This window comes from Pseudophryne corroboree, chromosome 6 (genome assembly GCF_028390025.1).
Source record: "Pseudophryne corroboree isolate aPseCor3 chromosome 6, aPseCor3.hap2, whole genome shotgun sequence".
NCBI lineage: Eukaryota > Metazoa > Chordata > Amphibia > Anura > Myobatrachidae > Pseudophryne > Pseudophryne corroboree.
Window position 1 is genome coordinate 521,771,874 of NC_086449.1, and position 20,237 is coordinate 521,792,110.

General features: G+C 41.5%; 1 protein-coding gene across 1 annotated transcript; it reads left to right on the plus strand.

The window, feature by feature from the left end:
* Nucleotides 1-8,085: 8,085 nt before the first annotated feature.
* LOC134935406 (interferon gamma-like) lies at nucleotides 8,086-15,898 on the plus strand. Its single transcript, XM_063930489.1, has 4 exons — nucleotides 8,086-8,248; nucleotides 10,030-10,100; nucleotides 12,992-13,180; nucleotides 15,295-15,898. The coding sequence occupies exons 1-4, from the start codon at nucleotides 8,110-8,112 to the stop codon at nucleotides 15,427-15,429; spliced, it is 534 nt and encodes a 177-aa protein (XP_063786559.1). The 5' UTR covers nucleotides 8,086-8,109; the 3' UTR covers nucleotides 15,430-15,898.
* Nucleotides 15,899-20,237: the final 4,339 nt, after the last annotated feature.

A 20,237-nucleotide genomic window follows, 5' to 3' on the forward strand; every position in this document is an offset into this window, starting at 1 on the left:
TTTACACATTACAGCAGACAGAGTCCCCTTTTTACACATTACGACAGACAGTGTCCCCTTTTTACACATTACGGCATACAGCGTCTCCTTTTTACACATTATGGCAGACAGCGTCCCCCTTTTTACACATTACGGCAGGATAGATAGATAGATAGATAGATAGATAGATAGACAGACAGACAGACAGAATAGTTGATACTTACCATCTCTACGCTGGCTCAGGCAGTCAGGCTCCTCGGTGCTGGCAGCTCCGGAGGCAGAGGAGAAGGAGGAGGAGGGAGGGGGACTCAGGAGTTGCAGCAGCGCAGTGTAATTGCTGGCGGCCCCGCATGCAGCTGTCCCTCTCCTTCCACATCCCAGCATTCACAGCAGTGCCGGCCAGCCAATGCGGAAGGAGAGGGACAGGGCAGTGGTGCCGCTACCAATTACATAGTGCTGCTGCGGCTCTGGAGTCTCCCTCTCTCCTCCTCCTCCCCTACCCCCTGAGCTGGGGAGAGTAACAGGGAGGATGAGTATAGGGATGCTGAGGGGGGAGTTAGAGGGAGAGTAAATGGTGGGACACTGAGGAAGGAGTTACAGGGAGGGTGAGGGCAAACTGAGGGGGGAGCTACATGGAGTGTGACGGAAAAGGCACTATGGGGGGAGTTACAGGGAGGGTGAGGGTAAGGGCGCTGAAGTGAGAGTTACAGAGAGGGTGAGGGGGGAGTTACAGGGAAGGTGAGGGCTGGGACACTAAGGGGGAGCTACATAGAGGGTGAGGGCAATGGCACTAAGGGGGGAGTTATAGGGAGGGTGATGGCATGGACACTGAGGGGGGAGTTAGAGGGATGGTGAAGGCATGGATGCCGGCTGAGGGAGGAGTTAGAGGGATGGTGAGGGCACCTGAGGGGGGAGCTACAGGGAGGGCGAGGGTAGGGGCACTGACGGGGGAGTTATAGGGAGGGTGAGGGCAGGGGCCTAAAAAATAGCTATATTACAATAAATAAATGCTCTAAACCCCCCCCCCACACACACACTTTCACTTACCAAATTTGTGCAGTATAAGCAGTGCCTCCTCACCCACCCACACATGGATCTCAGCTACTGCGCGCTGCAGCTTCCTTTGATCTAAGCAGGCCACTGGGAAGGCGGAGATCAGGACAGGACTTGAAGGCGGAGCTGTGCTGGTGTCATCTTCCTGGTTTCACTGATGCGGCGCATGCCCCGCTCTTCATGCTGCTGGTACCGCTGCTGCCTGTGATAAGTGTGACAGGCGCTGGCAGCAGCAGCATCCGGCAGCAACAGGCAGGCAGCGCAGTGCAGCACCGTTAGTAAAGAGACAGGGAGAAGGGAGCAGCTCTTAATTCTGCCGGCGCCGCTGCTGCCTGTCAGTGTGACAGGCAGCCTGCAGCAGCACACATCAGCAAGGTCACAGAGCGTGGAGAGCGCCTCTCCGACCCAGCACCTCCCTGCTTTGCAGACCTTGCTGAGCGGGTAGCACCAGGCCTGGCCGCACACAGCATCTATTCACAGTGTGGTAAGAGCCTGGTGGCGTGCCCAGCATCTTGGAGATTGCTGGGCACGCCCCCACAGTCATGGGAATGAGGGTGTCGTGAAGCTCCGCCCCTGTTCCCCAATGGCTTGCCCCTTTGTGGCCGCGCCTTTGGTGTGCCAAGGGTCCCAATCCACTGCCCACCAATGTTGGGAGGTATGAAATATTGTTTGGAAAATAAATGCTTACAAAGAGCCTGATTCAGAGTATGCAAATGTATGACCTGCAAGTACTTGGCAGGAAATAAGATATGTTGCCATAGATACTGGGGGGTAGAGGTCCTGTTTACCTGTAATCAGTCATCAGGTTATGTAATGATGCTGACATTACTAAGTAAACACATGCTATTTCACTCTTGAAGTTGTCACTCCAGTCTTTCTACACCCAATATACAGAGTAGACCCAATAAAGGGGGGATGTTACACTTGCAAGCCCCTACTATATTCCCGTTTGCCATAAAGGATAAAGTGCTTGCTGAATGAAACCATATGACTAGGTGTAATTACCATGATAGAGGAAGCAACACAGTGAGTCTCACCTGTGGTAGCTGCCGTGTGTTTCAAAAAGGACCAAACATAAAATATGACACGACATATACGTATTGGTTTGATTTGCAGCTTCTTGAATTAAGGTTATAATAAAAACTTGTTTTAGTGCATTCCTAATAAAAATATCAATATAGTTATAGGATTAACCTTTAAAACTATTTCTTTTTGACACTGATTTACTACACTGATATATCAGTTTACTTTTAACCATAAACAGGAATCACTACATATGTATTCACTTTCGTTGTTAGTTGCAGTGTTTGCAGCAAGTGAAAGGCCATCTTAAGTGTTCCTCTATTGTAACTGTTATGTCATAACCTCCACAGATGCAGTATATGAAACTACTCATTTTGCCTGGGAATCTCGCCCGAAAGCCGGTTATTTTTTATGGTAATAATTCCTAGGTTATACAAAAAAGTTCACAGAGTTACACAACGTTTTCATAGATTTCAAGAGTAAAGATAAACACAATCCATTTAGTTCAACTTACCACATTTTCTCATTGATTTGATCTTAAGTCTAACGAACTGTGTAACAGCTGCTAAGTTAAAGTAGCATCACAGGGTGGAAAAAATCCTTTCTGTCCAAAAAATATGACACTTAGATAAATTCCCTGGGTCACTACCCATCTTAATGCTGAATTACCTATTGAGTGAACTTATTGTTGAGTGGAAGCGCAGGTTGTAGTGGAAGTGCAGGTTGTAGTGGAAGTGCAGGTTGGAGTGGAAGCGCAGGTTGGAGTGGAAGTTCAGGTTGGAGTGGAAGCGCAGGTTGGAGTGGAAATGCAGGTTGAAGTGGAAGCGCAGGTTGCAGTGAAAGCGCAGGTTGCAGTGAAAGCACAGGTTGCAGTGAAAGCGCAGGTTGAAGTAGAATCACAAGGTAGAGTGACAGCGCATGTTGGGGTGGAAGCGCAGGTTGGAGTGAAAGCGCAGGTTGGAGTAGAAGCGCAGGTTGGAGTAGAAGCACAGGTTGGAGTGAAAGCACAGGTTGAAGTGGAAGAGCAGGTTGGAGTGGAAGCACAGGTTGGAGTGGAAGTGCAGGTTGAAGTGGAAGCGCAGGTTGGAGTGAAAGCTCAGGTTGAAGTGGAAGAGCAGGTTGGAGTGGAAGCGCAGGTTGGAGTGGAAGCGCAGGTTGAAGTGAAAGAGCAGGTTGGAGTGGAAGTGCAGGTTGGAGTGGAAGTGCAGGTTGAAGTGGAAGCGCAGGTTGGAGTGAAAGCTCAGGTTGAAGTGGAAGAGCAGGTTGGAGTGGAAGCGCAGGTTGGAGTGGAAGCGCAGGTTGAAGTGGAAGAGCAGGTTGGAGTGGAAGCGCAGGTTGGAGTGGAAGCGCAGGTTGAAGTGGAAGAGCAGGTTGGAGTGGAAGTGCAGGTTGGTAGATATGGTCCTTTATAGGCACTGCAATGTACTTAACACATAGAATGGAAATGTTCCATGTTTACAGTTCATGACATGACAATTATCTGAAGCACAACAAGTCTGCATGTGAGGCCTGGCCTTTAAGAAAGGAAAACTTTGAATTCAGATGAACCTATATTAGCTGGTCCAAAACTATTATTGGCTTTTGAGATGAATAAAAAATGTAATTGAATCAACATCACATTTATAGTACTTACACACCTGGAATGTCGGGACATTTAGGGAGATCCTTGAATTCCCAGGAGAACTTCCGACCCTCCCACATATTTCTCAAATCCTAACTAAATGGCAGCGCATGATGATGATCTTCTCAGCGAACCACACAGGAGTGGAATTATAAATGATGTGATTTGCCCATCTCCACACACCTACTGTACATCTCTGCTCCAACAACTCTTCAGGAAGGGACCAAAAAAGTGGGTAAGTACAGTATGATCCCGATAAATAGACATCACCATTTTTTTGTTGCTCATTCTCTTCCAGTCTTACTCTACCATAAAGAAATATGCTCAAGAAAAGTGATTATTTTGTTTACTAAACAGACTCCTAAGTATCTCTTATGGCACTAAAGAAATACAATAATCACACAGGATATTGCCACTGATGTAGATTAGGACACAGAATATCAGGGCTCTCTAACCAGCTAATATAAAAACCCTGAGGAAATCGGATTCAGTATGAGTTACCGATGGATGGGATGCCGGCAGTCAGTATACCGACAGCAGCATCCCATCCATCAGAATCCTGACAGCCCCCATCTATCCCCCTAACACTCATCTTTTCCTTACCCTAACCTTACCTAGTGGGGGCCTAACCCCAACCCTCCCCTTCCCAGGAAATCTAGTATAGTTCAATATTATTACTGTATCTGCCACCCTACATGATGATGGTAGATGATGGGAGAAGATGTTTGATTTCTCCCATTCTGTCTGAATAATGTCACACAAATGTAGTGGTTTTTATTAAGGTAACCAACATAGATCATTCAAGCCTTATGATTTTGGTGTAATAATGTGTGTTGGTGGTTCTCCCAAGAGTCAAAGGGGACAGTATTATAAACTACAGGAGAAAAAGAAGGATCCTGGTGTTGGGACACTCAGTATGTTATGAACAGTATTAAAATATAACTTTTATTGATATGTACTAAAATAAGTTACCCATCTTTTGAGAGCCAGTAATTACAATAACTCAATACATATATGTTAAAAATGTTAGTTTTACTTAGTAAGCAAAATAATCACTTTTCTTGAGCACTTTAGCTGGAGAAAGCGATATTTCTTAATGGCATTATGTATACTTTCCTTACCTTTCCTGCAATTGAGTGAGATGCTTCTTACTTCAGTGTTCCAGGATGCAATACTTCCTTTTCTCTGTCAGCAGAGTTCCCACACTGTGCATGTGCGAGAACCGCCGCATACGCTGTCACTGTGTGATCATTCGCAATGCATAGGCCATGATGAATTCACTGGGATGTCGCTTTTTCAGATGGGCTGTCCCGGCAGCAGTTAGCAGATAAATACTGTGAAATGTACTTGCCGATAAGCATCAAGATAAATGGACATAATAATTATGTACACTTTACTAAACAGACCCCCTAGTACTTTACAGAAAGATAAAGGGGGTAATTCAGACCTGATCACTTGGCAGCCTCCTACAGGGGGAGTTTATTTTAGCTGTGCAAGTGTGCGATCGTATGTGTAGCAGAGCTGCACAAACTGATGTAGTGCAGTCTCTGCGCAGCCCAGGACTTAGTCAGCCGTTGCGATCACTTCAGCCTGTCCGGGACTTGACGTCAGACACCCTCCCTTCTAACGCTTGGACACGCCTGAGTTTTTCCAGACACTCCTTGAAAACGGTAAGTTGCCACCCACAAACGCCTTCTTCCTGTCAATCTCATTGCAATCACCATTGCTTTCGGAATTTTCGCACCATCCCACCTCTGATCGTTGCTGTCGTCCGTCGTGCCTGCACATTGCGGTACATACGCATGCGCGGTACAGATCTGATCGCAGGCTGTGAGAATCGGCCCCAAAGAAAGGATACACAAAGTATAAAATTGAAAATAAAGAATCAAAAGCAGAGCCCTCATTAAAACAAATTTTATAGTCTAGATGTCTATTATAGTTATGATATAATAGGTCAACAGTCAAACGTTTGACATAGTCTACGTTGACACCAAATGGTCGACATGCACAAGGTTAACATGGTCAAATGGTCAACACATAAATGGTTGACATATGGGAAGGTTGACATGGGTTTTTTTATGCAAAATTTTCCTTTGCAGCACATGGAATCTCAATTAGTGTACCACCTCCCCTTGCATGGATTGCCATGCTGTAGGCAAGGTGCCTCGCACCACTACCACTGCGCGTGGCGCAGGTTACTATTCCCAAACTTAAGGGGGGTACACACGTAGCAATGTTTACTTAATTTCTAAGCAATCTGACTAGATCGCAACGTGTGTAGGGTGCCGGCGACAGTGATGTGCAGTCCCGCTCTTTGCTATCGCCGGCTCTAGATTTGGCATGCATGCCAAATCTAGTTAGATCGCACACCTCACCGCTGGGTGAAGTGAGCATTCCCCTCCGCCCCACCCCCTTCCTCGCTCAGCACACATCGCGCTGTGTGCTGAGCGAGACAGAGATGTGTGCTGAGCGTTCTGTGCTAGATCGCTCATCACACATCTCCAGGAGAAATCTCCCTGTGTGTACCCTCCTTTAGGCCATGTGGATGGTAAAGAATTAAAAAGTTGAAAAAAAACTTGTGTTGACCATATGCTGTGTCAACCATTGCCATGTTGACCTTATGACCATGCCGCCTTTTTGCTCTGTTGACCATATGTATGTCGACCAATGGTGTCGATGTATTGACCGTCGAACTTTTAACTATCATCCGGATACCATCTATTACTAATGTACATGCAGGTCAATGCTACCCTAACTATTCACTTACAAGCATACTAAAAATGTCTCAGCATATATAATTGTATATGTTTCCTCTCCATGGCAGCTTGTCAGCTGATGCAAGGAAAAGGCTGTGCACTCCAGCCCTGGAATCAAATTAAACACCTAAAGGGCCTACACACTGGGCAATGTTTTCGACCATTGATATTATCGACCAACGATATTATCGACGGCCGATTTTTACTATGCACTAGATGATATCAATGGTCAATTTGGATGATATGAGAGTACATACATCTATATCGTCCAAATTGACTGGTATGTATCAACGATGATCGTTCAACGACGAACGATTGCGGGCATGCGCATCGTTCATCGTTGATGCATCCACACTGAAAAATATGAACGATTTATCATTCATTTATGAACGATATCGTTCATATCTTTTAAGATATCGCTCAGTGTGTAGGCCCCTTTAGTTATAAGATCATAGCAAGCAGGCAGTGTGACTCTCCAGGACAGTGTATTGTGGCAAATCAAGCTGGTTTTTGCTCTTTGCTCACTGTCTGCCTACCAGAGCATACTTGCCTACCTGACCCTCTCCATGAGGGAGAAAATGCTCCGTTCCTGGACTTTCCTGGTAATGTATGATTGCCATCACTTGTGGTGAAACACCTTTCTTATCAATTAACTAGCTCACCACAGGTGATGGCAATCATATATTACCAGGAAAGTCCAGGAACAGAGCATTTTCTCCCTCATGGAGAGGGTCAGGTAGGCAAGTATGTACCAGAGACGTCAGTCAGACTCACTAATATACAGTAAGTTTATACTGTACTATGACTGAAAGCTTCAATAATAATAGTGTGGAAAGGTTATTGCAGAAAAGTGCAAAAACTAACTTGCTCTAGCTCACAGGTTCTCAAACTCGGTCCTCAGGACCCCACACAGTTCATGTTTTGCAGGTCATCTGTAGATTTTTAAAATGTGACAGTTGGCGATACACAATGCACCTGCTGGGTGACATGGAAAACATGAAACGTCTGGGGTCCTGAGGACCGAGTTTGAGAACTACTGCTCTAGATCAATTAATTCTAATTGCTTATTGACTGCTCCACTTTTGTAATTAAGGAATAACTTCAATTACTTGCAACTTTTAAATAAGCAACAGCAGTATCATTGTCAGCGCTATGGAAATATGATTGTGTTACTATATTGTCAAAAATCTTCATTTTATTTTTTTGCACTGTGACTTTTTTGCAATAATTGCAAAAGTGAAAAAAGTGCATATGAAAACCCATCACACCTTTTTTAAATGACACTTTTCTAATTTGTGAATTTCCAGCACTTTCTGCTGTAGTTGGGCTTTCTAAGGATTTCCTTGTTTCCCAAAGCTCTTTACAACTAAGGTGGGCATGGTTGCTTTGTCATTTAGAGGAAACTAAATCTTCAAAGCAGAAAACCCCAGAAACCATCTACTAATAGAAAAAAAAAAAAAAAACAAGAAGCATCGTACCACATATCTAACACCTTTAAAAAAAAAATGCTTGTGAAAAATGAGTAACTGTGACGTATCAACAATATTTTGTATAAATACCTCCTGTATTCTTTATGAAAGACATTGGCTTCTTGACAAGAGGCAAACTTTGTAAACTAACCTGGACCTTATACAAATACACTAATTTTGATTGTGAGGACAGAACACTTCCTTAAAAATGATAAAATACTTTAAGATGTTTCTACTTTATTGCACCATCCTTTGTTATATTAGACAAGTAAATGGATATAACATAGATCTCATGACAGCACGCAAAGATATTGAAAACCTGAGAAAATACTTGGTAAGTATGAACAATAACATCAATTTTTATCATGTCTTTAGCGAATTACACAGAAAATGTTACTTATTGCAAATGTACAAATGCAAACAACCTTTGTTTTTCATTTATATAAGCTACTAGATCATCAAATCTATGATGGGTTACTGTACAGTCATACAATTGCACTTAGTAAATAGCCACGGGAGATAGATAGATAGATAGATAGATAGATAGATAGATAGATAGATAGATAGATAGATAGATAGATAGATTTACCAGTAATTGATGGAGGTAGGTCAGCAAACCACAATAAAACCTTTGTTGTCTATATCCCATTTAGTTAACACAATAAACAGAATTAATCCTGGCAGTGAGTTATTTTGCTGTTTTAATGCTTATAGTGGGTAGTTGTGTAAGTATCTCTGTTGTGGGGGGAAACTTTCATGGAAATTGTTACTTGTCTGTGTGGTCAAACATGCACACGCTACTGCTTATTACAGGAGGAAGTGATCTTTTGTTTAGCAGCACAATAGCTACAGACTGCCAGTGTACTGTAAGTCATAATAATAATGTCACAGGACAGTAAGTTGTAAGTATATTTGACTGGCCCTAGTCAAGTCGTTTTCATCATAGTATTCAATAAACGCTCACTGAATACTATGCTAGTTGACATGTTTTAATCTTGGAAAAGTTACACTGTCTTTCTGTTTAACTGGTCCAATATATATAATGTAAGCTTAGTGTATTAGGTAAAATGTTGCTGAAAAACTATGCTTGCAATACTGTACAAGGGCCCTCATTCCGAGTTGTTCGCTGGCTAGCTGCTTTTAGCAGCATTGCACACGCTAGGCCGCCGCCCTCTGGGAGTGTATCTTAGCTTAGCAGAAGTGCAAACGAAAGATTAGCAGATTTGCGAATAGAAATTTCTTAGCTCCACTTACTCTGCCATTGCAATCAGTTCAGTCAGTTTCGTTCCTGGTTTGACGTCACAAACACACCCAGCGTTCGCCCAGACACTCCCCCGTTTCTTCAGACACTCCCGCGTTTTTCCCAGAAACGGCAGCGTTTTTCCACACACTCCCATAAAACGGACAGTTTCCGCCCAGAAACACCCACTTCCTGTCAATCACACTCCGATCACCAGAACGATGAAAAATCCTCGTTATGCCGTGAGTAAAATACCTAACTTTTGAGTAAAATAACTAAGCGCATACGCTCTGCGAACCTTGCGCATGCGCAGTAAGCGACTAATCGCAATATAGCGAAACTCGGCAACGAGCAAACAACTCGGAATGAGGGCCAATATGTGCTCAATACTGTACAATATGTATGTATGAGACAAAGTAATTGCTAGTAAGTATTGTATGTAGTAAGCTACCAGTGACATCACATTGTCAGACTACATATATGTTATATAAGAGCCTTTACATAGACATATTCAACTATTTTCCAGCAATTACAACTACTGTATAATGTTTGATTTTTGTTAAATTAATTATGGAACAGAAAGTATTGTTCAATATTTTCTGTAAAGGCAGTTGCAGTTATTGTTACTTTTATGACAACTTTAATTAAGTAGATCTAACAATTACTGTATGTGATTCCTCAAATAAAAGATTATTTCATGTACTTGACAATATTACGACAGTCAGACATCAGGCCAGGTAATGAACTGACACTTTTTAAACTGGCCAACTAAATATTCACTGGTAAACTAGCAAATAAAGCAAATTTAAAGTTACAGAAAGCTACCTTGATATAATCCCTGCTGTTACATTCCGTCTTTCTAATAATAACGGCCTTATTTCTAATTACAGAACACCAAAGACTCATCTGATACTGACGATACTGTATTATTTTCAAAGCTGCTAGACTCTTGGACTGAGGTACAGTATGTAAAAAGACAATAGCTAGGTTGTGATTCATGAGCCTGCAGATAGTCTAGTTAGTACATGGAAAGGCAACATGTTGGATGCACCACTGTTGCAGCAGCACAAGATATTGAATTACAGATCAGTATACATTTGAGTACAACCCTAGAAATGACTTCTCACACTGCCAATATATTTACCCTTTTATAACCACAGTGTTACAGTATTTTTTTTTTTGTGTGGTCTCTATCAGTCAGTAGTTGGTGCTTTGCTTTTTGTGTACTCAAGCGTATTTTATATTGTTCAAGACTTTCTGCAGAATATATATTGCCCATTTAGGAATAACATTTTTTATTTTACTTTAATTTAATAGAGAGTAAAAAAAAATAATATTATTTATACGCAACTAGTGGGGTCCCAGAAACATACCCCTACATTTATTAAATAATCGCCGATGATTACACGAACAGGTGTGGTCCATTTATTCACTAAGGAGACATTGCATCTTCAGAAAATACCATTACTCTTTGTGCTCATTTTAACACATAAAATAAAATGTAACATAAATCGCCCAACATTTTTTATTTTTTTATTTTGTTGATATTTTAAGAAAGTGAATTAAAAGCAAATGTAATTTTTTCCCCCCGGTGGTTCTTCCTTCGGCATTACTACCAAAACAGTAATTAGTAGGATTCTATATGTAGGTTTTAATAAGAAAATCTGTACATGAATATGGTCATGCGTTTCTTTTTTTTTGCTAGTTTTCATTTACTCACTTTAAACATTACAATGTGTAGGAATAATACCCAACAAGGCCTACCATTTTTGTAATCTAGAAAACCTAACACATTAAATAAGAGGACCGCTTCTTATTTTATACAGGATGGGGGTTCTGCACATTAGATCCGGTCTCCAACATGTATAGAAAATATTATTGTGTGCACTGTTTCAATGATTGTCTGGTGATCACTAGTCAGCAACTACTGTGGTTTGAAAGATGGGACTCTCCACTTACAAACAAGGCTGCCCCCACTTAAATTTGGGCCAGTAGATAGGAAACAAAGTGCATGTTTTCCATAGTCCTGGCTCATTATGGGGAAGATGTATCAAACCTCTAAATAGGACAGGAGGAGAGTAAGGGGGTTGTTCTTAGTAACCAATCAGCTTTGATATATCATTTTATAGAATGTTCTGGAGAGATCACAGCTGGAAGCTGATCGTGTGCTATGGGCAACATCTCCAATTGTCCTCTTTAGAAGGTTTGATACAGCAAACTGATTGTCTAGTGATAACAGGTGATCACCAGACAATAGCTACAAGGGGGCTGTATCATTTGAAAGAGAGCTATCTATGGATGTGGTAGAGTACATATAGTGCCCTACACATCTCTGGAAACTGTATGTTTTCCATAGTCCCAGCTCATATTATCTGGAAATCACAACTGATCACCAGAAAATACCTAATAATGGCTGTATCATTTGAAATTTGTGTGTGCCTCCTAATTATTGAATGGCATGTTTTGGTTTATCTACCTCCATCCCTGAACTCTATGAATTTTCTATAGAGTAGTGTTTATTTTAGGTGATTACACTGATAATAACATCTATGGCTGCATACAGTTTGAAAGAAAATATTTCCCTCTTTCAAAAAGGATGCCACCATCTCTCTAGCTGCCATGCTGGAGAAGACATGAGACTTTCAAGTTCCCTCCAGGCCTCTATTATTATTATTATTATTATTATTATTATTATTATGTAAGTGAATCTCCCACAATGCCCTTCCATGATGGCTATGATTCCCTATGAGTAATTAGAACTCGTCCTTTGCAGGTTTAAGGTATATGTGAGAAAAAGCACCAATCACTCTCCACAGGAAAGAGTTAATAGAGTGTACTTTCATCTACTTGGAGCTTTGTTTGAACATAGTATAAAGTCTGTATTTGTATGATATTGCATTGAAAAAGTAAAGATGGGCTCTCATTTTCCCTGATATCCTCTAGAAATTGTTAAGGTCCTGTACAATTCTTGTTTTCTTATATCCACCACTCATGACATGACTGGATTACAGTAGCTGGATAAGTGAGAACAGTCACACAGAAATATTTCCTTGTACTGTACATGGGGGGTCATTCCGAGTTGTTCGCTCATTATATTTTTCTCGCAACGGAGCGATTAGTCGCTAATGCGCATGCGCAATGTCCGCAGTGCGACTGCGCCAAGTAAATTTGCTATGCAGTTAGGTATTTTACTCACGGCATTACGAGGTTTTTTCTTCGTTCTGGTGATCGTAATGTGATTGACAGGAAGTGGGTGTTTCTGGGCGGAAACTGGCCACTTTATGGGTGTGTGCGAAAAAATGCTACCGTTTCTGGGAAAAACGCGGGAGTGGCTGGAGAAACGGAGGAGTGTCTGGCCGAACGCTGGGAGTATTTGTGACGTCAAACCAGTAACGAAACTGACTGAACTGATCGCAGTTGCCGAGTAAGTGTGGAGCTACTCAGAAACTGCTAAGAAGTGTCTATTCGCAATTTTGCTAATCTTTGTTCGCAATTTTGATAATCTAAGATTCACTCCCAGTAGGCGGCGGCTTAGCGTGTGCAAAGCTGCTAAAAGCAGCTTGCGAGCGAACAACTCGGAATGAGGGCCATGGTACCTATAGATGCGAGAAGCAGCTTTTGCAGTCTGAAAGACCATGTTACAGTACGTTGGTTGTCCCTTTTCTATTTCAGAACAATAAGTCTCTTAAGGCAATGTTAAATGTGACTGTCTCTGTAGGTGCACAGAATGTTGTGTTCTCCAATTTCCAGTAAGCACTTGATCAGTTACAGTTAGTATGAAATATATATATGTTAGCTAGTTGACTTAAAGTAAAAATATTGTTTTACAAATTATTTTTTAACCCTACAGGATGGAGAAAAGAAATTATTGTTAAGCCAGATTGTTCCTATGTACTTGAAGATGCTTGACTCTATGAAGAGCACTGAACTAAAAGACAGTATTACAAATCTGACACAGATGCTTAATTCGTCGTATGACGACTTCATGAAGCAAAGTGATCAAAAACTTAAAGGACTGAATGAAGTAAAAAAAATTCAGGTATGGCAAAACAATCTTCTTCCTTGTTGTGTTATTTTCTCTCTGCTTTTAATGAACATGGATAGAAAAAGTTTTTTTTTCATAAAAGTTTATTTAAGATTTTAATAAACTAGTAAACAAAAACAAACTGTTTTCTTTTAATATACTTTAATATATTAAAAGTTTAACAAATTTGTTGAAAGCTCCACTTCATCTAGTGTATTGGGACTCTGTGGGTACAGAATTACTGCTAAGATGGGATGAGCAAATTTTTCAATACATGTCAATTAAATATTGTCATCAATCTGCATTTGGCCATAACATTTTATATACATTTTGCCAGAGGAATTTGCTCTAAATTTACCTAGTTTTACCACACTTGTAAAGCAAAGTAGAATTACTTAGCAACTGTCACCCCAGTTTTATTCATAGTCCATAAACTCCAAAAAATAACACTTTCAAATTGTAGCGTGGAAGGAAATCTGTAAAGGTAAAAAAAATGGAACTTAAACATTGTATTGAGGAAAATTTGCTCCTCTGTAAAGCTACTGCACTAGATTTACAATATATTTATCTCAGTTCTGCTGATAAAGAATACAGTAGGAAGAAATGCATTGGTGGCTGATGTTGAACCTCTTACACTACCTTTCATGGGTTGCATGCATAGTTGACCCATCTCACATTCACATACACAACTAAACACTACAAAAGGGTGTAGTATGGTTTGCCGGCGGTCGGGGTCCCGGCGACCAGCATACCGGCGCCAGAATCCCGACCGCCGGCATACCGACTGCTGGGCGAGCGCAAATGAGCCCCTTGCGGGCTCGCTGCGCTCACCACTCTGTGCTCGCCACGCTGCGGGCACGGTTGCGCGCTACGCGCGCCACGCTATCTATTCTCCCTCCAGGGGGAGTCATGGACCCCCAAGAGGGAGAAAAGATGTTGGTATGCCGTACCCCCCGCCCCCACCTTGTGATGCTGACCTCTGCACACATTAAACCCAGGGCAATCAAAATTAACTTATTACATTTTACCACTATGATTTACCACTATGATTGGAGATAGAATAAATCTTTTTTCTGAGAAATATACCTAGAATACATATTAACAGTTTTTTTTATATAGCACCTACATAATATGCAGCGACTTACAGAGAAAATGTCAGTCACTTACATCAGCCCCTGCACTATTGGATTTTACAATCTATTCCCTATTACATGGACTCATGTACAGACTAGGGATCATTTTGTCAGAAGCCAATTAACCAACTGTCATTGGAATATGAGTGAAACCCAAAATAGCTTCATGAACCCAAAGAAACATATAGAAAGTCTACACAGATAGAACCTTAGATTGTTACCAGAGTGGTGAGGAAACAATGCTAACTACTGTGCCATAAAATTTAGCACATTTGTTATAATTCCTTTAATCTAATTTGTCTAGCATAAAATATGAAAAATTAAAAATATACTAAAGAAATGGGGCACTGATTTGTAATCTGAAGAATTGGCATTCTCTGAGCAGAATGCTGAGTTGGACAATCCTGTTGTATTAACAATATTCTATAAAACAGTAAAGTAATATAAGAGAATACTTAGCAAGATACATAGATTGTACTGTACAGCAGTTCAGTAGTATAAAATTATGCGAAGTGGCAATACCAATTATTTATATTAAGGGGCATATTCAATTAGCTGCAGGGCTTAACATGGGCTTGTAGATGTGCCCAGGACTATTCGGTTGCAGCCTGTGGTAAGCCTGCAGGCTACATTTATCATGGATTTCTGTTCGCGCCCACAGGCTCCATTTACTGAGGTAAATATGGCTTTTGCCCTTACTGCTTCTGCCACAAGCACATTCACCCATAATACCAGGCACTTAACCTGGAATCTATGGGTTAACGTGCATTAGCTGTGGGCTCACTGATGGAGAAAATGGGCTTAAAATTGAATATCTCCAGGCATTAAAGCTTGAGGCTATCTTCCCGCAGTAAGCCCTGCATTCATTTGAATTTGCCCCTGAGTGTGTTTTAATGGCAAATCTATAATTACATCTCCATCCTTACTACTATTGCTATGCAATATGCAATAATATATATAGTACTCTTGATTTATTTTGTTTTTTTCTTTCGATAGCTGTCAGATATCAAAAACCAGCGTGCAGCCATCAAAGAACTTCTACGCATTCTCCGAGATATTTCCATCATGAGTCAGAGAAAAGAAAAGCCAAAGTGCAAAAGAGAAAACACACGAAGGCGGAGAGGATGCTAGAGGGCCTCTTACAGTACTACCAGAGGCGTCACCGGGTGTGGTGGCACTCGGTGCGCACCCCTGATCTCCTGCCACGATTGCGGCAAAAAGGGGGCATGGTCTTACACTTAGGGGGCGTGGCTTCACGGGGATCCCGGAATCGTCACTCCGGGGGCGTGCCCAGCATCTCCGGAGATGCTGGGCTTCCCCCAGAGACGGTCTCCGTGCGCTGTCAGTTCCTCTTCTATGACAGGAGCCAGGTGCTGTAGGAGACTTTCTCACTGCAGCACCTGGCTCCTGACACTGCGGAGGAGCTGACATTTGGCGTCACCCCCCTCCAGGTGTCACACCCGGGTGCGGGCCGCACCCCCCACACCCGCCTTGTGACGCCGCTGAGTACTACCACAATTAATACTAGTTCATTTAAAATGAAAGATATACTGTATTTATGATATTTATCTTGTATTTTCTATTGTAATTTATATAAAAAGAAAACCTAATTTATATTTAAATTATTTGCTGCTAATAGAAAAAAATAAAAATATATTGTTTACAAATATCTTTTACTTGTTTTTGCTGAATTTTTTTCAATATTACAAATAAGAAGATGATTTGTTTGAAAGAAATCAGTTAATATACTCTGTACTTTACCATCGGAGTATTCATTTATAATTTGTCCCATCTCAGGTTCTCTCTGCATTTGTAGAAAGTACCATATACTTTTACTGTTAAGATAAACGTTTCTTATCGTGGCTTGTCCTGGTTATCGAATTAAAAATATAAAGGAACTGTAAGATGAAACTGAAATGACAAAGACTGGCAGGTGTGAGCTGCTATTACTACTGTGAACTTAATTGACTCTCAGTAATTCAGAATCCATAATATCACTTGAAGCTGCATTCCTGTAGGTTGAGAAATTGTGCATACAGTATTCATCACTTTAATTGACCGTGTCCTAGATCTGCTTCTTGTAGACATTTTTCAGATGACTTTGTCTTTCATTGGGGACTAATGCATCAGTTTAGAGTGTCAATCAAGCAGCACTACCACGGCTAATGATGTCAGCTTCACATTAAAAACAAAAATATACTGATACCTTTAAACAAAATGATCACTAATTTTAAGTATATTTTCACCATACATCTTCTAGTTTACAGCAATCCATTTTACTGATGACTTGGAACAATGCTGTTGCTGGCTTCAATATTTAAGTAGCAATAATAACTAGGGATGTTGAGGTGGAGAGAGTACCTGGGCCAGCACCCAGGACAGTTGGTATTGTGCTGAGTATATACTGCAGCTTTATTTTTTCCATACATAAGCCATCCCATCAGTGGAGTGGAGAGAGTGGTGGGGAAGTGTGGGTCAGGGGAATTTAGGTAGCCGCTGCTGCCCAGTCCATATCTTACAGGAGAGGCAGATTTATGGACTATATGAATCTTCTGTGAGCTACTGTGGCACAAGAACATGCTAGATGTGTAATTTGGCGACTGGGAGGGCAGGAATTCTCTCTTGGCAGCTCTGCAATAAGCGGCTCTAAAATATTAACTATTTCAAGAATGTACATTATGTGACAACAGCTGGCTGGCTGGTTGCGAACTTAATTTAGCTCATTCAGATGAAAGAATATTCTCTCTTCTTTTTCTGAAGAAAATATTGGGAAGCACATAAAGGTTTTAAGAAGCTGAGGTCTGATTGTAGCATAATTATAAAACTAACAGATAAGGGTGTGGGGGGGGGGAGGAATTGTCATACAAAAGACTGTAGATTATCTGTACAGTATTTTACTGAAGCAGACAAACAATTGGATAACTCCAATTTCTACTACCCCAACAGCCCTATTCCAAGGGAAACTCAAACACTTGTTACATCAGACCCTCATTGATGACCCTTATTGCAATGAAAATCCGGGTCATGGCTCAGTGAAAACGGCTACCTAAAAAAATCCAACCAGGGTAGCAAACTGGGTTGGACATGGGAAGGACCCAGGTGAGCTGCAATGTAAATAGGTAACCTGAGTCATCTGACCCAGGTCTTGTTTACAGCATGGAGAGATGAGGAGAAGTCCTGGGAGACGAGACTGCACCCATATGCAGTGTACAGGGTGCAGAGCAGGGAATAACCCAAGTCGAAGCCGCATTGGGAACAGGGTCTGTAGCATGTCTGGCCTGAACTGAACCAGGACTTTTGTGGAAAAGAGGTATTATCAAGTTGAAGCAGCAAGTAATAGGAGGTGTAGTAGCAGCATGGCTATCAGAATAAAGGAAAGAAACCTGATAATAATAACAATGAGAATCATGCTAGGTGTTTCATGATTGACATTATAATAGATTGGTCTCAACATATTGTATAATGATTCATTCCCTTGGCCAGACTGCAATTCTGGCTATGGCTCCCCAACCATTTGGGGACTATAGAGCTTACAATATTTTTGCCACAGCCCACTAACTTTTAAGAAATATATGATTTGCAAGATATTGTAGCTACACATATTGCTGTATTACGCATACATTTATTGGAAATGTATGAAATGTCTATTTTTTTTTTATTGTTTTTTGAAATCTATAGAGCAGTGTCTCTGAGATTACACAATTTGTTGTATTTGAACATCCCTTGTGTATATTATTTTATTCTTGGTTACTGTACTGTATATAGAACATTTATTTTACAGCTGTTCATATTTTGGTTTGTTAGTCACTATCTATAACCCACATATACCACATTTTATACTGCTCATTGTTTTACGTATGACTAATATAGGTTAAGTTTAAATACTTAAACTTTTTATAGGGTTGGGTATGATATGTGGTCATGGTCATAATGTAGACCTTGACCATGTCAACATCCATAATGTAGACAGTGATTAAATGTCGACATATTAGAATACTGACATTTCATCCTGGTATCCCAGTAGAGAAGTGCCTTCTCCTGACAGCTGCAGTGGCCTCTTCTGAGTCCTGGCAGTCATGTGACTGTCCCTTCCAGGTCACACCTCTGATCCTCAGGCATACCGGTATTTGACCGTTATACCTAACCATAACCATAGTGCCTAACTATAACCTCTTTCCTTCCACCTGCAGCCTAACCCTAATGTTGACATTCTGACAATGTCAACATTTCACCTGTTGACATTTTGAGAATGTTTATATGTTGCTTGTTAACATTTTAACAATTTTAACATTGTAACTGATGACCTTGTGGTTTCGACATTATGAATTTTCTACATTGTTATATTTTGACTACATCCCCTTTGCATAGTATATATCTTCTTCTTAATACCAAATTCTTCTTGTTAATACCAAATTCTAAATATGATGAGTGTCCCCACTAAGAGTTTATCTTTATTTGTTTTTACCCTCTTGCATTAACACTCCCATACTGTCGGGTGTTCATAAACTCAGGAAGACACTACCAACACAATCATTTGTTGCACACTTTTTGTGTCTAGTGTCTGTAAGTTTATTTTTTCTGTCCAATGTATCTCTTACTAGTCCTATGCAGACTAGAGATGAGCGCCTGAAATTTTTCGGGTTTTGTGTTTTGGTTTTGGGTTCGGTTCCGCGGCCGTGTTTTGGGTTCGAACGCGTTTTGGCAAAACCTCACCGAATTTTTTTTGTCGGATTCGGGTGTGTTTTGGATTCGGGTGTTTTTTTCAAAAAACACTAAAAAACAGCTTAAATCATAGAATTTGGGGGTCATTTTGATCCCAAAGTATTATTAACCTCAAAAACCATAATTTACACTCATTTTCAGTCTATTCTGAATACCTCACACCTCACAATATTATTTTTAGTCCTAAAATTTGCACCGAGGTCGCTGTGTGAGTAAGATAAGCGACCCTAGTGGCCGACACAAACACCGGGCCCATCTAGGAGTGGCACTGCAGTGTCACGCAGGATGTCCCTTCCAAAAAACCCTCCCCAAACAGCACATGACGCAAAGAAAAAAAGAGGCGCAATGAGGTAGCTGTGTGAGTAAGATTAGCGACCCTAGTGGCCGACACAAACACCGGGCCCATCTAGGAGTGGCACTGCAGTGTCACGCAGGATGGCCCTTCCAAAAAACCCTCCCCAAACAGCACATGACGCAAAGAAAAAAAGAGGCGCAATGAGGTAGCTGTGTGAGTAAGATTAGCGACCCTAGTGGCCGACACAAACACCGGGCCCATCTAGGAGTGGCACTGCAGTGTCACGCAGGATGTCCCTTCCAAAAAACCCTCCCCAAACAGCACATGACGCAAAGAAAAAAAGAGGCGCAATGAGGTAGCTGTGTGAGTAAGATTAGCGACCCTAGTGGCCGACACAAACACCGGGCCCATCTAGGAGTGGCACTGCAGTGTCACGCAGGATGTCCCTTCCAAAAAACCCTCCCCAAACAGCACATGACGCAAAGAAAAAAAGAGGCGCAATGAGGTAGCTGACTGTGTGAGTAAGATTAGCGACCCTAGTGGCCGACACAAACACCGGGCCCATCTAGGAGTGGCACTGCAGTGTCACGCAGGATGTCCCTTCCAAAAAACCCTCCCCAATCAGCACATGATGCAAAGAAAAAGAAAAGAAAAAAGAGGTGCAAGATGGAATTGTCCTTGGGCCCTCCCACCCACCCTTATGTTGTATAAACAAAACAGGACATGCACACTTTAACCAACCCATCATTTCAGTGACAGGGTCTGCCACACGACTGTGACTGATATGACGGGTTGGTTTGGACCCCCCCCAAAAAAGAAGCAATTAATCTCTCCTTGCACAAACTGGCTCTACAGAGGCAAGATGTCCACCTCATCTTCACCCTCCGATATATCACCGTGTACATCCCCCTCCTCACAGATT